The sequence below is a fragment of the Lolium rigidum genome, chromosome 4 (genome assembly GCF_022539505.1).
Source record: "Lolium rigidum isolate FL_2022 chromosome 4, APGP_CSIRO_Lrig_0.1, whole genome shotgun sequence".
Lineage (NCBI taxonomy): Eukaryota > Viridiplantae > Streptophyta > Magnoliopsida > Poales > Poaceae > Lolium > Lolium rigidum.
Window position 1 is genome coordinate 233,543,688 of NC_061511.1, and position 20,821 is coordinate 233,564,508.

General features: G+C 42.8%; 1 protein-coding gene across 1 annotated transcript; it reads left to right on the forward strand.

Annotated features, from left to right (window-relative positions):
• The first annotated feature begins 3,803 nt into the window (after positions 1-3,803).
• Positions 3,804-7,679, forward strand: LOC124648423 (senescence-induced receptor-like serine/threonine-protein kinase). Its single transcript, XM_047188194.1, has 12 exons — positions 3,804-4,447; positions 4,549-5,054; positions 5,178-5,316; positions 5,408-5,479; positions 5,561-5,632; positions 5,849-5,929; positions 6,037-6,200; positions 6,301-6,566; positions 6,661-6,787; positions 6,881-6,949; positions 7,051-7,243; positions 7,349-7,679. Exons 1-12 carry the CDS (start codon positions 3,804-3,806, stop codon positions 7,677-7,679), a joined length of 2,664 nt encoding a protein of 887 aa, XP_047044150.1.
• The last annotated feature ends 13,142 nt before the right edge of the window (positions 7,680-20,821 follow it).

Below are 20,821 nucleotides of genomic sequence, written 5' to 3' on the forward strand. Positions count from 1 at the left end.
TTCCGGTTTCGTCGGGATTGTCGGCGGCCTACTCCGGTTTTTCGGAATCGTCGTCGTCATTCAAGATCGACGCCGAGGAAATCTCGTCGCCGCCCTTCGACAAGTCGTCATCGAGCGGAGAACTCGTCAAGATCTTCGGCGGCATGTCCTTCGAGTCGTTTGCGGACTCCAATATAAGCAGCGATTCAGACAGCGTCGACAGCTACAACTTCATCGACAAATCTACTTCTTTTCGGGAGGTCTTCACCGATCTGTACGACGGTGTCACCAGTCCCAACAAAGACATAGCTTCAAAATATCATCAAGTTTATGTAGTTGGAGAAGCAGGTCGCCCGGAGGAGACGTCAGAGGCTTTCGACGATGTGGAAAATCCATACGTCGATCCTGCTGATCTCATGCGAGGTTTGGGCACCAAATATGTCGGGCCTACACCGCGACTAAGGGTGCAACTTCCGCAAGCGGCTTGGGACAGAGCCGCAAAAGCCATGGACGGTACAGAGCCGATGAATACAACTGCTACGGTAGAAGAATTACAAGCATACCAATATAGACTCGCCCGTGCTGGACGAGAACTTGAAAAGTAGACAGCTGAGCTTAATAGGAGAAAGGCCACAACTTCTGCGTCAAGCCAAAGAAGGGCAGAGCTGAGCCGACAATCAGGAACTTCGGGAGATAGTCACAGAGATGCTCGTAATATGGGAAGATCGCGGCTGCAGAACATACCTGAAGCCGAGAAGGAGAATCTGATCCAGAACCTCGACATGTCTTTTATGTCAATAGACACAAGAGGAAACATTATTCCCAAAACACCGGAAGCTGGATATATGGCGATACAGGCCTTCATACAGGCGAACAGGCCACCCCCAGGATCCAAGAGAGGCATTGTATAACATGGCCATGGCAGGAGTCGGAGTCATGGGGACAGCGTTTGCAGGAACAAGCACACCTCCAGAAGGTGCCGCAAGACAAAATAGTCCACGACCTACAGTGGTGGTTCAGAATCCCCAAAGAACATCGGCAAGAGATACAATGACACAGGCGCGGGTCGACAGGGCGCGCCAAGAAAGGAGAGAACGTCAGCAGTCACCAGAGGTTGACGAGGAGGAGATGTGCGGACTCCCTTGTTTTACTCGACGAGTTCGCAAAACGCGGGTACCGTCTGGTTTCAAATTACCCGATAACTACAAGAAGTTCAATGGTTTGCAAGATCCGGAGGATTGGCTAGTCGACTACTTGGAAACAGTGAAATTGACAGGTGGAACAAAAGCAACTGCCATGCAGAGCATCCAGGTGTATTTGAGTGGTGTGGCACGATCATGGATCAAGAAGCTACCACCTGGATCCATCGATAGCTGGGAGACCTTTGAGGATATGTTCGTGAATAATTTCTTGTCAACATGCAAGAAACCTGCATCAATAGAACAATTGAGAGCTTATCGACAGAAGTATGATGAGTCGATGAGGATGTACATCCAGAGGCGGAACATCATTAAAAACTCGGCAGAAAACATATCTGACGAGAGGGCAATAGATGCTTTTGTCGCTGGGATCTGAAGAAAAGATTTCATCGAGGACTTGGGAAGGACTAATCCAAAAACCATAGCAGCATTGATGGAAATAGCGAATCGCTGGGCTGATGGAGAAGATGTTGTTCATAATAAACGGCATAGGTCGCCTGAGGAGAACAATCGAAACATTCAAAATAGACGATGATTCTCTCGCCAATATTCCGACTATGACGGTCCCGGCCAAATATCGGCCGGCTTCCTAGAAAATAGCGGAAATAATAATCGGGATGATTATCAAAAAAGTGGAGAACAACGTAGCGATTACAGAGATAGTCCACGCCCTAACAGGAAAAATAATGGTCCAAGGTTCCAGAGGCCATACATATCTCCCGAAGATACGATGAACGAACCATGTCAGATGCACTTCTATCTCGATAGCAATGGGAAGAGGCAGTCGGGACATTTGCAAAAGGATTGCCGAACTTTCCAGGCACTGAACAGATTTGCGGGGCTGGCCAACGCACAGGTAGCAAACAAAAACCCTCAGGGGCCAAGGAGTGAGATTCACCTTCCACCTCCTCCCGCGATCACGGACGAAAATCGACATCAGTTACGAATAGCGGCAGCACCACAACCGCCTCCTTACATTGACACCAACGGTGCGGTGTCGATGATTCAGAAGGCCAGGCCATCAAACAGAGCTCAAAAAGTAATTTCGTGACAGGTCTTTATGGCAGAGAAGATGCCTCCACCAACAATTGAGTACCTGAATTGGTCGGGACAGGGTATTGGCTTCACCATTGCGGACCACCCGCAGCAAGTCCCTCGACCAAGGCAATCAGCTTTGATCTTACCAGCGGTGACCGCAGGATTCGACGTCTCGCGAGTATTCATAGATGGAGGCAGCAATTTAAACCTCATGTACGCAGATACATTGAGGAAGATGAACATATCCTTGGCAAACTTAAAACCAACCGACACACGTTTCCATGGAATCACACCAGACAAGCCAAGTTACCCGCTAGGGAAGATCAATCTCGACGTTCAGTTTGGAACTCGAGAAAATTACAGGATAAAAAGGTTGAGCACAGGGCGATGACGACTTGATCCTGCTGGAGCCCGGAGGGTTGGTGGTGCCTGCTGTTGTTCGCCGTCTGGGCTGGAGGTGGAGCTGGGAGCGTTTTCTCCTTGGCCATGCCGGGAGCTGGTGGAGCACCATGGTGAGGCTGCGATGACAAAGTGTTGTGGCGGCGGCGGTGTGGAAAACAAGATCAGCGGCCCCAATCCGGCGGGCAGCATGGGCGGTGTGCGGCATTACGGACAAAGTCTAGCCCACTTTGCCGGTGCCTGCGGCGACGGTGCCCGTGGGCGTCATTTCCCTCCTTGGAGGCGTCGTTGAGGTGTGCCGACACTTCCCTGCTTCCGCATTGGTTTGGTGGTGTCTCCGGGCGAAAGCCTAGGTTTGGAGTGAAACCGGCGCATTGGCGGCATTTTGATGTCGTTCCTCTGTTGGGAGCTTTGCGGTTGGAGACACGGCATGCTGTTTCTCTTTGCGTTCCTCCGGTATCCGTCATTGTCCAAGGTTGATCTTCCGGGGCGCTATGTACGACGTCGTCGGAGAGTCCAAGACGACGCCTTTTTTGGAGGCTGACCTAGTCCCGCCAACTTCTTCTTTGATGGTGCGTTGACAAGGAGAGTTCTCTTGCAGGTGTTGATCTCTGGAGGTATCCGGTGTGGAGCGAGACGTGGCTTTGATGATCATCTTTGGATCGGTTCTCTGTGTTGTAGTTGTAACTTTGGTGTTGGCTGTCTTCGGATTAGCCGGTGTGGAGTTCGTTCTGCACTCGTTGTTCGCAGCGAATTGTAGTCGTCTTGTACTAAAATTCTGGCTTCTATAAAAATATATTACGCCTTTGGTGTACTCTCGAAAGAAAAGTCCCATCAATATTATACGCGCTAGTTAGGAAGCTGTCACTGCAAGTGGAGATGGGGAAAGTCAGACGTACTACACTACACGATGACTGAACTACTACTTGTAGTAGCTACTGCGTAGCGAGCGATGCCATTGACAAACTCATCTTGTGCACATGGACTATGGTGCAGGATCACTCCATGGGATCGATCGTTGCGCTGACATGCATGGCTAGTGATTTGCGGCTATCGAGCTGAGGTCACAGCCTAGTTAATTTACCGAAGCCTAGTATATACTAGTCCTAGCTAGTTGTCGAGCGGCGGCATGTGCGCGCGTACCTATCCCAGTGCATCATCGACCAAATTAAGCGGCAGGCGGGGGCAATGACAGTCCGGCGATGGCTTCTCCTGCTCGGACTCGCCGGCGTGCTACATGGAGTTCGTTGCCAGCAGCCCGTGCCCGACAGCACCGGTTTCATCAGCATCGACTGCGGCCTGCCGGAGCAGGCCGGCAGCTACGTAGACGCCGCCACCAAGCTTCCGTACGTCCCGGACGGCGCCTTCACCGAAGCCGGCTCCAACCACAACATCTCCGCCGAGTACATCGCCCCATCCTACTCGAAGCGCTACCTCAACGTGCGCAGCTTCCCCGGCGCCAAGCGGAGCTGCTACACCATCCCCGCCCCTGCGCCGGCCGGGTCCAAGTACCTGATCCGCGCCACCTTCATATACGGAAACTACGACAGCCTCAACCGGCTCCCCGTCTTCGACCTCCACCTCGGCGTCAACTTCTGGACGACCGTGAACATCACGAGACCCGGCACGGCGCAGATCGCCGAGGTCATCGCATTTGTCCCGGGCGAGTATGTGCAGGTCTGCCTCGTGGATACCGGCTCCGGCACGCCCTTCATCTCCGGCCTGGACTTGCGGCCCATGACGAACAAGCTGTACGCGCAGGCCAACGCCACGCAGGCGCTGGTCCTCGTTGAACGGACCAACTTCGGCGTCAGTGATCTCTCTCTCGTCCGGTAAGTATATGCTATGACTCTATGAGTCTATGACACACTTCTTCTAATGAGCTTCTGATCAAACATTTGGCCTAAATTTCTTGTGAGCTCTTGCTGGTCAGCTACCCGGAGGATCCATACGACCGCGTGTGGATCCCGTGGAGCGACCCGGAGGCTTGGACGGAGATATCGACGCCGGAGAAGGTGCTGGGGTCGGCAGACCTCCGTTTCCACGTGCCCTCCGCCGTGATGCAGACCGCCATCGCGCCGCGCAACGGGTCCAGGACCAGGACCATCGAGCTGCCGTGGAGCGCCGTGCCGAACCATGCCTATCCCGAACCGGGCTTAATCGGCATCGTCTTCTTTGCCGAGCTCGAGGTCGTGGCCGGGGACGCCCTGCGCCAGTTTGAGATGACCATCAACACCGTGCTCTGGAGCAAGGCCCCCTACACGCCCAAGTACCTCATCTCCGACATCTTTTTCAACAGCGAGCCCCACCAGGTTTCTAGCGGCCAATACAACTTCACCCTCAATGCCACCGCCAACTCCACCCTGCCGCCGATAATCAACGCCGCCGAGGTCTTCACCGTCGTCTCCACGGCCAACCTCGCCACGGACTCCAAGGATGGTAACTAGCTGAGTACAGTTGACAAGTACTAGCATTTTTAATCTTTGTTTATAGTTCGATGCACATGATCTGATAAGGTACTGGTGTGCGATGTCTTCTGTGTTGCTTAAAAAAACTGGACAGTTGAGGCCATGAGTGCGATCAAGGCTAAGTATCAGGTGAAGAAGAACTGGGCAGGTGACCCGTGCGCTCCCAAAATTTTTGTGTGGGATGGGTTGAGCTGCAGCTATGCTATTTCTATGCCTCCCAGAATCACAAGACTGTAAGTCCGAGTTCATTTTCCTATCATCCAGCTTCTCCTACAATGAATTTGGAAGTCTGAACTCTAAACCATTAATCCCCTCTTTCTGCAGAAATATGTCATTCGGCGGTTTGAGCGGAAGTATACCGTCTTATTTCGCCAACCTCAAAGAAATCAAATATTTGTAAGTAGGAAAACTAAACCCATTTTTGACAACCAATTTTGTTAGTTATTTAGCTCACAAATCATATTGTTGTTTATTCAGGGACCTGTCATACAATAATTTTACAGGATCAATTCCAAATTCTTTTTCCGAACTACCCTTCCTGGGGGTGCTGTAAGCAATCCCTAATCCCCCATTAATGCATGTTGTCTTTGATCGAATAATATTATCGGTGCATACTTTCAAGGTTAATCAGAGCTTTTTCCTGAAATATGAACTTCTACTCCAAACTTTTGATAAACATACTAAACAGTAGAAAAATGCCAGATCAAAATAGATTTCAATTCCTAATCTCGAATACTACTTATGAACTCTATGTTGTTCCCTTAGAGATTTGACTGGTAACCAGCTGAATGGGTCCATCCCATCCGGGCTCATGAAAAGGATTCAAGATGGCTCCCTTACTCTGAGGTTATCCAATCTTGTATCTCCAATTCTCCATCCCCATTTTAGTCCTCAGTGTTACTGCTAGTATACTTGCCAGTTGGCCAAAATTAATTTACAATTCTTCTTCATAGGTACGGCAAAAACGCAGACCTCTGCAGCAACAGCAGCTCTTGTCAGCGCACAAAAGAAAAGAGCAAGTCTATGCTTGCCGTGTACATTGTGGTTCCTATACTTGCGGTTGTGGTAACAGGACTACTAGCAGTTCTACTGCTTTTAAGAAAGAGAAAAAAGCAAGGTGAGAGGAGGTGTCAACACATGAGCAGGAAAAAACTGCAAACAGCAATGGCATGGATAATGCTTGGAGTTTCTTTGTTACTCATGTCCTGAATGATCAGGAAACGGCATTGTGAAGCCACAGAACGAGGCAGGCGACGCACAGCCGCGCTCAAGGAATGTCGACGACCGGCACAGTCTGCTGCAGCTGGACAACCGCCGGTTCACGTACAGGGAGCTGGAAGCCATAACAAACAACTTCAAGACAGTACTCGGGCGGGGAGGCTTCGGCTGCGTCTACGATGGCTTCTTGGCCGATGGCACCCAGGTGGCGGTCAAGCTGCGATCTCACTCGTCTGGTCAAGGCGAGAGAGAGTTCCTGACAGAGGTAATTAACGTCTAGTCTAGTATACTTACTCACTAGTTTGCAAGTAACTTTAGAGGAGTCAACATGTGTAACATTCCCATTTCTTCTTACTCAGGCGCAGACCTTGACAAAGATTCATCACAAGAATCTTGTGTCCATGGTCGGTTACTGCAAGGACGGGGAGTACATGGCACTTGTGTACGAGCATATGTCGGAAGGAAACCTCGAAGACAAACTCAGAGGTTCGTGTGAATCCCGTCAGATGCCGGAATCATTTGAGATCTTGGGCAATTCATCATGCTGAGTTACTGACAAAACCCTACGATTTTCTGTAGGAAAAGATCACAACGCAAGATCATTAACCTGGAGACAGAGGATCCGTATTGCAGTGGAATCGGCACGAGGTATTCTTGGATTCCATCTTTGGCATGTTCCTTACATCTTCTAGTTTCTCTGGAAATTAATGTACATCTTCTACAATGGTGTTATGTGAATGTGCCTGCAGGGCTTGAGTATTTGCACACGTCATGCAGCCCCGCCTTCGTGCATCGAGATGTGAAGACATCCAACATCCTGTTGAATGCAAATCTCGAGGCCAAGGTCGCCGACTTTGGATTGCTCAAGGCTTTCAGTCGGGATGGTGATAGCCAAGTGTCCACTGCCAGATTAGTTGGCACAAAAGGCTACATTGCCCCTGAGTATATGATGCTTTACCACCCTATTACCATCTTCTCTAGTTTCCTTGTTGACAGTTCCGATGATTATAGCTCACTAACTAACCTATAAAACACAAATGCATGTAGGTATGCGGTGGCCATGCAGCTCTCCGTGAAGAGTGATGTGTATAGCTTTGGTGTTGTGTTGTTGGAGCTGATCACAGGACAACAACCCATACTGCAATGCCCAGAACCAACCAATATCATCCAATGGGTCCGGCAACGTCTTGCAAAGGGAAACATCGAAGAAGTTGTAGATGCTCGCATGTCAGGTAACTATGATGTCAATAGCGTCTGGAAGGTTGCAGATGTCGCGCTCAAGTGCACAGCGCAAGATTCTACTCAGCGGCCTACAATGACCGATGTGGTGGCGCAACTACAACAGTGCCTCCAGATAGATGAGCAACACTTCATTTGAGGTGGAGAATGTAATGTCATGTGATATTTTATCTTCTGTGGGTTTTTTGAAGGTCCTATCGCATGAAATGCACATGTGTAAATATTCATGGGTTTTGCCGAAAATTTAAAAACACATTGGTGGATCATATGTCACTGGAATTTAAATGGCTCCCTCTTGAACAAGAACTAAGGACTATTGAGAATGTTGGAGACATTTTCTATAGATGCAGAAACACTCGATGAAAGGGGGTTGTACCATCAACACAACATTGGATTTGTTCCTTGACTGCATCAGGGAAGGTGTGTGGACTATTTTTTTTGCTCAACACATACGATCTACCGGGATGTTTGGCACACAAGATAGCGTGAAAACCACGCTACATAACCAGGGCGAACATTAGTTGTTGCGGTAGGTGTGGGTCTGCATTATTTCGGGCCTCGTTTTCTCTTTTTGGAGCAATTTTTTCTATGCTTTCTATTCATAATAAGTTTAAATAAAAGAACAAATCACAAAAACGCATGATGAATCTGACCCAAAAAAAACGTAATAAGGTACATATATATGCATGATTCTAAATTTGCAATTGCAATTGATTCATCCACCTTAATGTTTTTGTGCATGGACGATATCCGTCAAATGCAACTGCAGCTATATCTTCTTTTCTTCAAAATCCTCTTCTTTCTTGCTCAAGTTTATTCATTTCTTGTTACAACTTCTTGTTTCCCGGTCCTAATCTTCTAATAGGCACATATTTACTTCAACGCTTAACTACAGCTTCGGAAGCATACCATAGTAACAAGAAACCAAAAAATCGCAAATATATCGAATACATAAAACTTTATATAAATTCCGCCCCACCGAGGTCTAGAAAAAATTACCTCGTCCGATGATCTAGTATTATTCCTTGCTGCCCAGGAGGCTTAGGGTCCTTGTAGGTAGATGGTTCATTGACGTGGAATAAATCTAGATAAATACAATCATCCATTCCAAGCCTAGGATGTTGACCCTTGCTGGGATGGTTCCAGCATATAGACCCTAGCCAGGTGATTTGTTAAGTTCATAACCTACAACATAGCTCTTATAACCTAAAAAAGAGATATCAAGGGTAGGGTTTAAATAAACGCGGACGTTGTCGATAAGCCATTAGGGAGAAAATGATGTTAATTCAAATTTAGCGTGTGAGCAATAAGATCACCTTCATGTTGAACAGAGATGATTTGCATAATTTTGAAAAAACTAAACCTTTTGACCACGATTGAGTTATTACCATGTTCTGCACCTTCCTCCTCGTCCACTTTATCCATAATTAATACGCCATGTGACCCAAGAAACCATAATAATCTCTCTCCATACTGGTTTATTAGGTTTCTTGTGGATTTGCAAAGATACCAAAAAAGGCTCAATGCGGTGATTAATACATTATATACATCATCGTGACCCCTGGAAACTGCTCTATAGTGCATTGTAAAAAAACCTGCTTTGTAGTGCTTTGGCGCTATGAACATCCGTTTCACTTAATTTTTTTTTTACGATGGCCTCGGACCTATAAGGTTCGTTTGCTAGCGATGCTATAAAGTTGGAGCTTCCTTTTTTCTTGTTCGTGTTTCCTTTCCCGTGTTCTCTCTTTTTCACATATACTTTTATGCTTCTCTTTATCCGTTCCTTCACTCATTGGCTCCATGGCTTTCATGTATGTTTAGTTTTGTCCTTTCTTATATTATTATTTATTTCTATTTTCATTTTCACTTTAATTTGTTTTTGTATCTTTTGTTTTTCCTAAAAAAAATTCATATTCTCTAGTAGGGATGTATTCCTTAAGTTTTATTTTTTCCATCCAAGTTAAAAAAATACTTATTTTATTTTATTTATAATATGTATTTGTGATTTATTGCATATGTAGTTGATATAGATTGTTTTCCAAGTAGTCAGAAATTTGTCCCACGTGTGGTTTCAATTTTATTCCACCGTGCAGACTTTTTTGTTCGACTGGATTTGTTTTCTTGGTACAAACATAGATCTGACCTATTTCTGAACGGTGCTAAATTACTTGTCGAATTTGTAGTCATGTTTTTACTAGTTAGCGTGCAATTTTGTTCCTACATAGATGTTTTGTGGTTACCGGGAGATGAAATTTTGTTCCGCGCGGAGATCTAATATTTGTTCCTAGGATGCTACCATTTTTGTCCAAAGTTTAGTCATTCATGTTTGTTCCACCATGATATAAATTTTGTTTCACCTATAGATTTGTTCCTAGCACGCTACAGTTTTGTTTCTCGTGTAGATTTAATTTATTCCTGAAAGCTATTGTTGTTTCCAACAGTAAATGTTATTTTATTTTAGATTATCAAAAATATTGGTCATTGTCTGCGTGATATTTGTACCTCACGTGCTAAATTTCAGTTCCTCCCTTAGGATATGATTCGCTCCTAACGTGCTACATTTCTTTGTCCCAATTATTGTCCTGATTTTGTTCTAGTTAATCAAATGATTTGTTCCTCATGTACTTTCCTTTTCTTCCTACCATGCTGAAGTTTTGTTCCTCATGTAGAGGTAATTCGTCACCTGACACTTGGGTCTTGTTCCAATCGTAGCCTTGATTTTGTTCATGTTAGTCAAAGGTATTATTCCTAGTTTACATGATTTTTTTTGCTCGCGCGCTAAATTTTAGATGCCTGTGTAGATATGTTTTGTTCCTCATGTGCTACATTTCTTTGTCCCAATTATAGTCATGATTTTATTCTTGATAATCAAAGACTCGGGTGGGGGTCTAGTCCAACCTAGATTGTTTGGTTTAGCCTTGGGAGAATTAGCAACAAAAAAATTGCTGATAAGGGCACTGATGCATATCAAGGATTTACTCGTCGGCTGGACATTCTCACCTTTTATCGCATGTATCCTTTTCAACCACAGATGTCTACACATAGTTGTGTATATTTCAGCTGGGACTTGCTTACTGAGAATGAGTGTAATTTTTTGTTCATTGCAAAGTAGAAATTCAAGGACAGCCTCTGCTATTTTCGTATCCAGCCTGTGGCATTTCCAAACTGATTTCGCACGTGGAAATTTAAATAAGAGATACATCCCAAATTCAAGACATTGACCACTGACCTTAACATGTATTCTTGCTAGAGTAATCCTTCAAAGCAATGTGTCTTCAATAATTGTCCAAATAATTTTTATTTTACTTTGCATACAACTTTCAACTCCCGAATGATCTCCCACATTGAATGTGAATTCATTGAACCTGGACCTTGATCCATATTTAGACGGTTCCCAAATACTCCATGTGACCCAAGAAACCATAATAATCTCTCTCCATACTGGTTTATTAGGTTTCTTGTGGATTTGCAAAGATACCAAAAAAGGCTCAATGCGGTGATTAATGCATTATATACATCATCGTGACCCCTGGAAACTGCTCTATAGTGCATTGTAAATAAAAAATGCTTTGTAGTGCTCTGGCACTATGAACATCCGTTTCACTTAAGTTTTTTTTTACCATGGCCTCGGACCTATAAGGTTCGTTTGCTAGCGATACTATAAAGTTGGAGCTTCCTTTTTTTCTTGTTTGGTGTTTCCTTTCCCGTGTTCCCTCTTTTTCACATATACTTTTATGTTTCTCTTTATCCGTTCCTTCACTCACTCATTGGCTCCATTGTTTTCGTGTAGGTTTAGTTTTGTCCTTTCTTATATTATTATCATTTCTATTTTCATTTTCACTTTAATTTTTTTTTGTATCTTTTATTTTTCCTAATTTTGTTTCATATTTTCTAGTAGGGTTGTATTCCTTCAGTTTTATTTTTTCCATCCAAGTTTAAAAAATATTTATTTTATTTTATTTATAATCTGTATTTGTGATTTATTGCACATGTAGTTGATACAGATTGTTTTCCAATTAGTCAGAAATTTTTCCCACGTGTGGTTGCAATTTTATTCCACCGTGCAATCTTTTTTGTTCAACTGGATTTGTTTTCTTGTTACACACATAGATGCGACCTATTTCTGAACGGTGCTAAATTTCTTGTCGAATTTGTAGTCATGTTTTTACTAGTTAGTGTGCAATTTTGTTCCTAGGATGCTACCATTTTTGTCCAAAGTTTAGTCATTCATGTTTGTTCCACCATGATATAAATTTTGTTTCACCTATAGATTTGTTCCTAGCACGCTACAGTTTTGTTTCTCGTGTAGATTTAATTTATTCCTGAAAGCTATTGTTGTTTCCAACAGTAAATGTTATTTTATTTTAGATTATCAAAAATATTGGTCATTGTCTGCGTGATTGTTGTACCTCACGTGCTAAATTTCAGTTCCTCCCTTAGGATATGATTCGCTCCTAACGTGCTACATTTCTTTGTCCCAATTATTGTCATGATTTTGTTCCAGTTAATCAAATGATTTGTTCCTCATGTACTTCCCTTTTCTTCCTACCATATTGAAGTTTTGTTCCTCATGTAGATGTAATTCGTCACCTTACACTTGGGTTTTGTTCCAATCGTTGCCTTGATTTCGCTCCTTTTAGTCAAAGGTATTATTCCTAGTTTTCATGTTTTTTTTGCTCGCCCGCTAAATTTTAGATGCCCATGTAGATATGTTTTATTCCTCATGTGCTAGATTTCGTTGTCCCAATTATAGTCATGATTTTATTCTTGATAATTAAAGACTCGGGTGGGGGTCTAGTCCATCCTAGATTGTTTGGTTTAGCCTTAGGAGAATTAGCAACAAAAAAAATTAGTGATAAGAGCACTGATGCATATCAAGGATTTACTCGTCGGCATGACATTCTCACCTTTTATCGCATGTATCCTTTTCAACCACAGATGTCAACACATAGTTGTGTATATTTCAGCTGGGACTTGCTTACTGAGAATGAGTGTAATTTCTTGTTCATTGAAAAGTAGAAATTCAAGGACAACCTGTGCTATTTTCGTATCCAACATGTGGCATTTCCAAACTGATTTCGCACATGGAAATTTAAATAATAGATACCTCACATCTTCAAGACATTGACCACTGACCTTAACATGTCTTCTTGCTAGAGTAATCAGTCAAGACAATGTGTCTTCAATAATTCTCCAAATAAAGATCTTTTTTACTTTGCATACAACTTTCAACTCCCGAACGATCCCCCACATTGGATGTGAATTCATTGAACCTGGACCTTGATCCATATTTAGACGGTTCCCAAATTTGGACTCCCATTTAGCATAGTACGTCTAGACAGTAAATATTCCGTTATTTGTCAAGTTCCACGCGACAAAATCAACCATAACATTTTTTTTATCATGACTAGGGGTAGGAATTGATTTGATCATAAATGCATCCAACGGCCAAAAGGTTTGGTCGACTAACTCCTCATCCCATTGGTTTGTAACAAGAATCACTCACCTTAGTCAATAAATTGTGAATTTAATTAGTGATGACTTTACGAGAGGCACTACTGGGAATCCACTAGCTCCCTTTCATTAGTTTGCCTCCAGAAGATCACTAGAAGGGAAGTACTTGGCACGTAGAACTTGAGTACATAGAGAATCGATATGATCACCTAGGCGCGTGGCTTACTTAGCTAAGAGGGCAAGACTTAAACAAAACCAGTAAACGATATATCTTTCTTGGGAACGCGGAGTTTCCACCAAACTAACCAGTGCATCTTCTTGTGATTAGCATCGTCACCCCACCAATACCAAGACATCACATATCTGATTCCTTTGCATATTTGATTCAAATATTTAAGACCGACATTGTGTATGGAGGTATAGCCTAAAGCTTTTTTTCCTAGAGATCCTAGGTTATTGAATCCACGGGAAGATCGCTTTTGGTGCAAGTTCACTCAGGCGAGCCTTCTAGTCTCCGTTTAACTCTTGTCTTACAGACAAATGTTTTCTTGTGTTTGGTTGTGTATCGATGATTGGAAATAGGTTTGGGCTTCAGTTTTCTCTTCTAGATATGCGTTAGTTGATGGGATTTAAAAGATAATATGAAGCTCACAAGGAACAATATAATAGTCAAGGTAAAGATGCACCATAATGTGGGCAGTGCGGCCTAATGTGCACCATGATTCCGCGGTTTTCATGGATCAATTATCCACCCCAAGTTCCAAGGGAACACATGAAGTCATGGTATTAAGATAGATCATACAATAGTCTTAAGTTTGGTGACGTCACCGTTACTCCCTAGATGATAACCACACTATCAAACCATGAATATTGTCACCTGATCATGGCGTTGAATCATGCAACTAACTCTACTCAAACCTTAATACTTTTACCATTCTCTTAGGTTCGGGTACCTATCAAATCTTCAAGAACGAGATAAAAAGATCTAAGACATGTAATGTATCTCTACTCACATATTGCCCAATGTCCCATACAAAGTGAGATGAACATATTGCTGCGAGGGTTAGGCCTCGGCCCATTGCCCAAATGGACTACTGATGAGTCCAAAAAGAGATATATTTTTCACTACATAAACATACTTTTTTTTTGTCTCATTACATGCTCTATCTAGGTTTGACTCTATCCTACATATATGATTAGAAGTATTGATTCGCTTTTATGAGAGAATCTCACAACTAGTAGTTCTAGTAGGATTTATCACTTTTCCTTGTCTTTGGTGTGTAGGTGTTATGAACCTTTATGGACAAAACACGAGAAAAGGATCTAAAGGGATGCAATATGGAGAATTTACATGCACTGAGACATAGCCATTTCAAGGGTGGAAAGGAGTCAATTTTTCCACCACAAGATAATAAAGATCAAAGACCATGTTATTGTATCCCTCGTCCATTGTTCGTATGAAGAAATAGCGCCATAATTACTGCAGGAGTAATGACTAGAGTGAACGTACCATCTGCATGTACCACCCTCCGTCGGGAACATTTCGTTAAACTGGACAACATTTGTGAAGGCCTGAAGGCCGTATCTGGTGCGTGGATTTCCCTGGGCATAAAATAGACTTTCGTGAGGCTATAAAAGGAGTGGAGAATCCTAGCCGCCAAAGAGACTTCATTCCAATCTTCACCGCCTCCATCTTCATCAGCCGGCCACACCTCCATCAAAGCATAGCCCTACCACCGTGACACCACAAGATCTCCATCAACCTTGAAGGAAGGCCGGGGAAGAAGACCGCCAGGGAGCCACCATTTCCTCCATCTCCATCAGCCGTCACACCCCCATCATGCACTAAATTTTACATGCTCGTCTAGATATGATTCGTTCCTTGCGTGCTACAATTATTTGTCCCAATTATAGTCATGTTTTTGTTCTAGATAGTCAAAAAAAGTCTAAATCGGTCGCACGCGCAAGCCACATGCGGTTGGCGACGATAGACTCACACATATAGAGGATGGAAGGTTGAAAGAGAGATATAAGATGAGGTGCTTGATGGATGCAATGGAGAGGATTGACAACCTAGATAATCTGTGACGCGGATCGCCTCGTGATCAAAACTTCCTACCCTGTTTAAATGGTTCACTGAGTCCGAGGTGGCCGATGCGCCTGTATTCCATCTCAATCTGTTCCAGTAAGCGCACTGGCTATCACGTGGAAAACTAGTTAGATTTTCTGGTTTTTCACCTTCAACGGCATGGGAACTGAGCTTTAGAATGCAACTCCATTGATCTATTATATACTAAAAAAATTCGGATGTTTAAAATAGAGACACGCCGTTAATCCACATCATTCCAATTATTTTGATGGTTAGATCTAAAATTTGTGGTTAGGATTTAATAAGAGTCTAATATTTACGTAATTGTTTGACACGTTCAACTATGTATAAATTATAAAAGGAAACTACCGCACCATATAAGACCAGATGAGTTAACATAATTTTTTTCCATCTGTTCCGAACTGACTTGGCCTGAAGGATGCCTTTGCTCTTTTATTCCTAACCAGTCAAGTTGTCATGCCAATTGAAATAAGAAAAACTAAGATGCGTGCCTAGATTGGATTCCATGTACATGAGACCTTCAAAAAAAAAACGTTCGGAGAAGGCAGCCCGTTTTTTTAAAGTGATATCATCTCAGCGCACTACGGGAGAGCTCCAGTCTGCCGACGGCCGCCAGCCGTCGGCACAGCAAGAAAGGCCGTCGGCACAGGCTGTGCCGACGGTGACCGTCGGCGTAGCTTCGTCGGCATAGTTCCGGTCGGGGACTGCCCGATCACCGTCGGCACAGACTGGCCGTCGGCACAGATTGTTGTGCCGACGGTATAACCGTCGGCATAGTATTTCAAAATTTTCAATTTTTTTTTGAAAAAATATTAAGAAATATTTTGAAAAAATATTTTTTTTTATTTTTTTTTGAATTTTCTTCTTATTCTTTTTTACTTGTTAATCTTTCACAATCACACTTACACTTAGTACATCTAATCTTAGGTCAAATTGCACTTGTATTCAAACTTCCCAGTTGGTCACCCATCCTCACACTACTCCCGCCTCAAAGACGCTTAACTTCTTGGTTCTCTTCGGATGAGCTTCCATGAAAGAAATGACGCCCTTGTTGTTAATACTACCATATCAATCATATTAACCCTTTGACCGTGCTGCCACATCTCTATATTTTTGAATTCTAAACAATTACTTAAGTAAACAACAATGAATATATATAAATAATAATAATATAGAATTTGAAAAACAATTAAATGATTTAATTTTTGTCTTTTTATTTAATATGGAATAATTAATATCAGTAAATACGAATTTGCCAAATAATATGTCTAAATTGATCAGAAAAATAAGAGGAATACAAATATGACATCCATATCATATTTTGAACCTACAATTTAATTTACCCAAAAATCATGAGCAATAGATCAAGTACCTCTAGTTTAAATCTGGTTAACTTTATCGAAAATGAGGTGGGAAACGGCCTTGGCATGGCATAGTTTGCCGAAATGAGGTCATATTTGGCACGTGTGTGGGTCCTAGGATGGGAAGCAAGACCCCGGAAGCGGATTTCTATTCCGACCCACGGGCGACCATATTTTCATTTTTAGCGTGCCCAAACGGTTTTTATTTGTGAAGCAGCTACATGGGGCGCATTTTAGTATGATGTGAAACCTCCGTGCGATGATAGTAGACCACCTACACACCACCTATCACATGGCATGTACACGCGTTAGCTATTTGAGAACCCATGCAGCTTCCGGCGGTGTCCCGCCGATTCCGCTGGAAACTGACCGGATTTGAACTAGGGCTCAACTATCCGTCGCTCCAGAAATTCCGGAAAAAATGTTTTTAGTTCTACGACGCATTATTATATGTGCTAATTTTTTTCCGTTTAGTTTGTTCGCGAATGGGTGCACCCGCACGCCCGGTACGGCGATACCGCATGTCCCGAGGGTCCTGTTTTGGCCAGATGGCAATTTGAACGAAGTCAAAAAATCTCACGGAGCCGCGTTGTGTCATTTTATATGTCATGGTAACTATTCCGTTTGTCAAAACTAGGATACGGCAATTATTTTGAATAAACCTTCACGAAAAGGGCTATCATGTCCGGAGTTCTATGAATTTCAGGGGAAATGAGGTGGGAAACGGCCTCGGCATGGCATAGTTTCCCGAAACAAGGTCATATTTGGCACGTGTGTGGGCCCTAGGATGGAAAGCGAGACCCCGGGTGCGGATTTCTAATCCAACCCGCGGGCGACCATCTTTTCATTTTTAGCGTGTCTGAACGGTTTTTATTTGTGAAGCAGCTACATGGGGCGCATTTTAGTATGACATGAAACCTCCGTGCGATGATAGTAGACCACCTACGCACCACCTATCACATGACATGTGCAGGCATTAGCTTTTTGGGAACTCGTGCGGCTTTCGGCGGTGTCCCGCCGAATCCGCTGGAAACCGACCGGATTTGAACTAGGGCTCAACTATCCGTCGCTCCGTAAATTCCGGAAAAAATGTTTTTAGTTCTACGACGCATCATTATATGTGCTAATTTTTGTCCGTTTAGTTTTTTCGCGAATGGGTGCACCCGCACGCCCGGTACGGCGATACCGCAGGTCCCGGGGGGCTGTTTTGGCCAGATGGCAATTTGAGCGAAGTCAAAAAATCTCACGGAGCCGCGTAGCGTCATTTTATATGTCATAGTAACTATTCCGTTTGTCAAAACTGGGATGTGGCAATTATTTTGGAAAACCCTTCACGAAAAGAACTATCACGTCCGGAGTTCTATGGATTTCAGGGGAAATGAGGTGGGAAACGGCCTCGACATGGCATAATTTTCCGAAACGAGGTCATATTTGGCACGTGTGTGGGCCCTAGGATGGTAAGCAATACCCCGGACGCGGATTTCTAATCCGACCCACGAGCGACCATTTTTTCATTTTTGGCGTGTGTGAAAGCCATGAAACCTCGAACATTATAGCTCATTTATAAGAAAATTTATTTAGGTATTTGAAATATTCCATTTTTGATATTTTTCTATGATAGATCTTGTTTTTCTGCAAAATTTGATATATTATACTTATTTTTCTCAGTTAGAATGATTTAGTTATGCTTTTTTGAAGACTGCCGTTGAGAAATAGGAAAAAGCTATGCCGACGGTTTAACCGTCGGCATAGTTCTGTAGTGAAAAAAAAAAGAAAAAAAAGTTGTGCCGACGGCCAAACTGGTCCTGTGCCGACGGCCAGAACTGTGCCGACGGTGACCGTCGGCACCTCCAGCCTGTACCGACGGCCAATTTAACGCCGACGGTCATCCTCGTCGCCGCGCTCCGGAGGCTACTGTGCCGACGGCCCCGACATTTGGCCGTCGGCACATCGCCTGGCCGTCGGCGTACGGCAATTCTCCCGTAGTGGCGTATAGAACTATCTTTTTACGTGTTCGATTTGTAGGCAAGGTTATTTCTAGATTCTTATATTTTTAATAAGAGTCCAATGGTTATGTAAATGTATAATTCTGTTTGACACGTATGAGTGTGTACAAATTAGGAAATGAAACTACTGTCCATATAAGACTAGATAAGATGTGAGGAGATTTGACCGGTTCATTGTTGTTTTTTAAATCACGCGTATGTTTTCAGGACTCGAGTTGTGCTAGATTAACAAAGTCCATGTAACTTTAGTCCATGTTAGTTATACATGGAAAGTCTCTATCCAATATTAGAGGAATACTAGAACTGATCGATCCATCGTTTGTTCGATTCATACATGTATGTTAAGCGTATATTGGGTTATAAAGTATATACTGTATTCCTTTTCTTGTGTGTTGTACAAGGACACCTGCTTGTGATACATAGTTAGGATTTAACTAGAAATTAGGATTTACAACCGAGAAATTCCTATTGACTTGATTTATGTAGATGGATTCTAGGCCAACTATACCCATATAGAGGAAGCTAATACCAAAGCGAAACATTGATGAAAAAACAACTTGACGGCCGGTATATGCTGATTTCAACCTTACCTGGAGCAAAATTCGAAGCGCGACGATAAAAAAATGTTGAAATCTGATTGATATGTAACCACAGCTGAGCTATACGCTCATGTTTTAGCTAACACATGTGATATGCGTGTCACCGAAACTACTATAAACTAGAAAATATGGTGGCAACTTTAAGGGGAAAACCTACGAGCAACTCTGAAAACAGAAGATGTGTACATGTAATACCTAACAAATTAAATATTGAACATAGAACTGAATATTCAAGTATACAGAATAATTTCACACATGGAGCTTTCTGGACTGGACACATCTCGTGTAACTCAGCTTTCGGAGACTGAAATAGACATAGCGGCAATTTCTCAACGGTTGCCACCGAGACATATGTCCGAACTGATCAAAATAGCACGGAAACAACAAAACCAAACAAGCGGAACGACAGAGAAACACACCGAGACACTAACTTAATTTAAAACTTGATGTTCGATTGTCAGCCCTCGCAACAAAAAATTCCAAAGCCTGTCGTTAAAACCACTATCAAAATGTAGTAGAATAATAACACATGAATGATTGTATGAATGAATTTGGTACAGAAGAAGTGCCCACCTGCTTGACAGTCCCTAGGTATTTCCTTATATTTGCATTTAAGGGTTAATTTTGAACTAACAAAAAATAAATTATAATATCACATCTCGCACAAAAGTAAATTCCCTCTTTATTTTCCTTATGTGTAAGGAAACTCAAGGCTGGGATTCAACCCTCATACATATGTTTAACATTAACTGGGGGACTCAATGAAACAAAGGTCTTCAACACAAATAACAGGGAAACACTTAAATTTTTGTCTACGTCTCTCAATAGTGATAAATTCTTTTTTTATGTCATCTCAATAAGCTAATTTGTTTTTAACGTGTTTGAAAAATCAAACATCATTTGCCAATGATTAAGGGGACCCTAATTATTATCCAGATCATACCGTAATAGGAAGGCAGCTGAAGAAGGATGCATGTTTGATCAACCTTTTGATTTTTATACACTAATTGCACACATGAGTTTCACAAGGATTTAAGTACAAATTTTAATGACATAATCATAATTCATCAACAAATTATAGATAATAAACTATATTTAGCACACAAGCGATAGTACATTTAGCTTTGCATTAACTATGACTATAAAACTATATAATTTGCTATCACCGAATATGAATATAATAAACTATAAATTTGTTCCACACAATTCTGACATACTAAAAATTATGCCCTCGCATTTGCGAGGGCCACATTGCTAGTTTTTATAAACATGCATTACTACTATAGCCAGAAATAACGTGTACCTAGCTAGCCTCTGGCGAGGCACGGGTAGGGCAGCCGTCTTCCCCTAGCTCATTCATGTTGAGAATTTGAGTTATCCAAAAATTGTAATAGTCTCTAATACTACTTTTCTATTAATGCAACAGAGGCAGCACTGCCTAATTTTTTTTAAAAAACGAGGTGGCCGTCGCGATAAACCTGCCAGCCCAGGAAACAGGAAAGGTCAAAAGTCCACTGTCAGCATGCTGCATTGGGCGTTTTCCCAGCGAAGTCGTTGGATTGAATCGGATGAAGTCAACCCATCGCCCATGTGATCTGTGCCCCAACTGGCCTAGGTAAGTATGCTACCCCCACCTCTTTACACGAACTGATTGCTTGCAATGCATGTGATGTCAGATTAGTGATTAGTCTTATCGGTTTTCGCTGGGATATACTACTACTATATGAGCCATCCAGAGTTAGGGATAACTG

Excerpts from the sequence above, each read along its gene's own strand:
- LOC124648423 (XM_047188194.1), top strand. The coding sequence starts at position 3,804 with ATGACAGTCCGGCGATGGCTTCTCCTGCTCGGACTCGCCGGCGTGCTA. Across the intron at positions 5,480-5,560 it reads CTCAAAGAAATCAAATATTT|GGACCTGTCATACAATAATT; the intron begins GTAAGTAGGAAA and ends TTGTTTATTCAG. Across the intron at positions 6,567-6,660 it reads AGAGAGAGTTCCTGACAGAG|GCGCAGACCTTGACAAAGAT; the intron begins GTAATTAACGTC and ends CTTCTTACTCAG.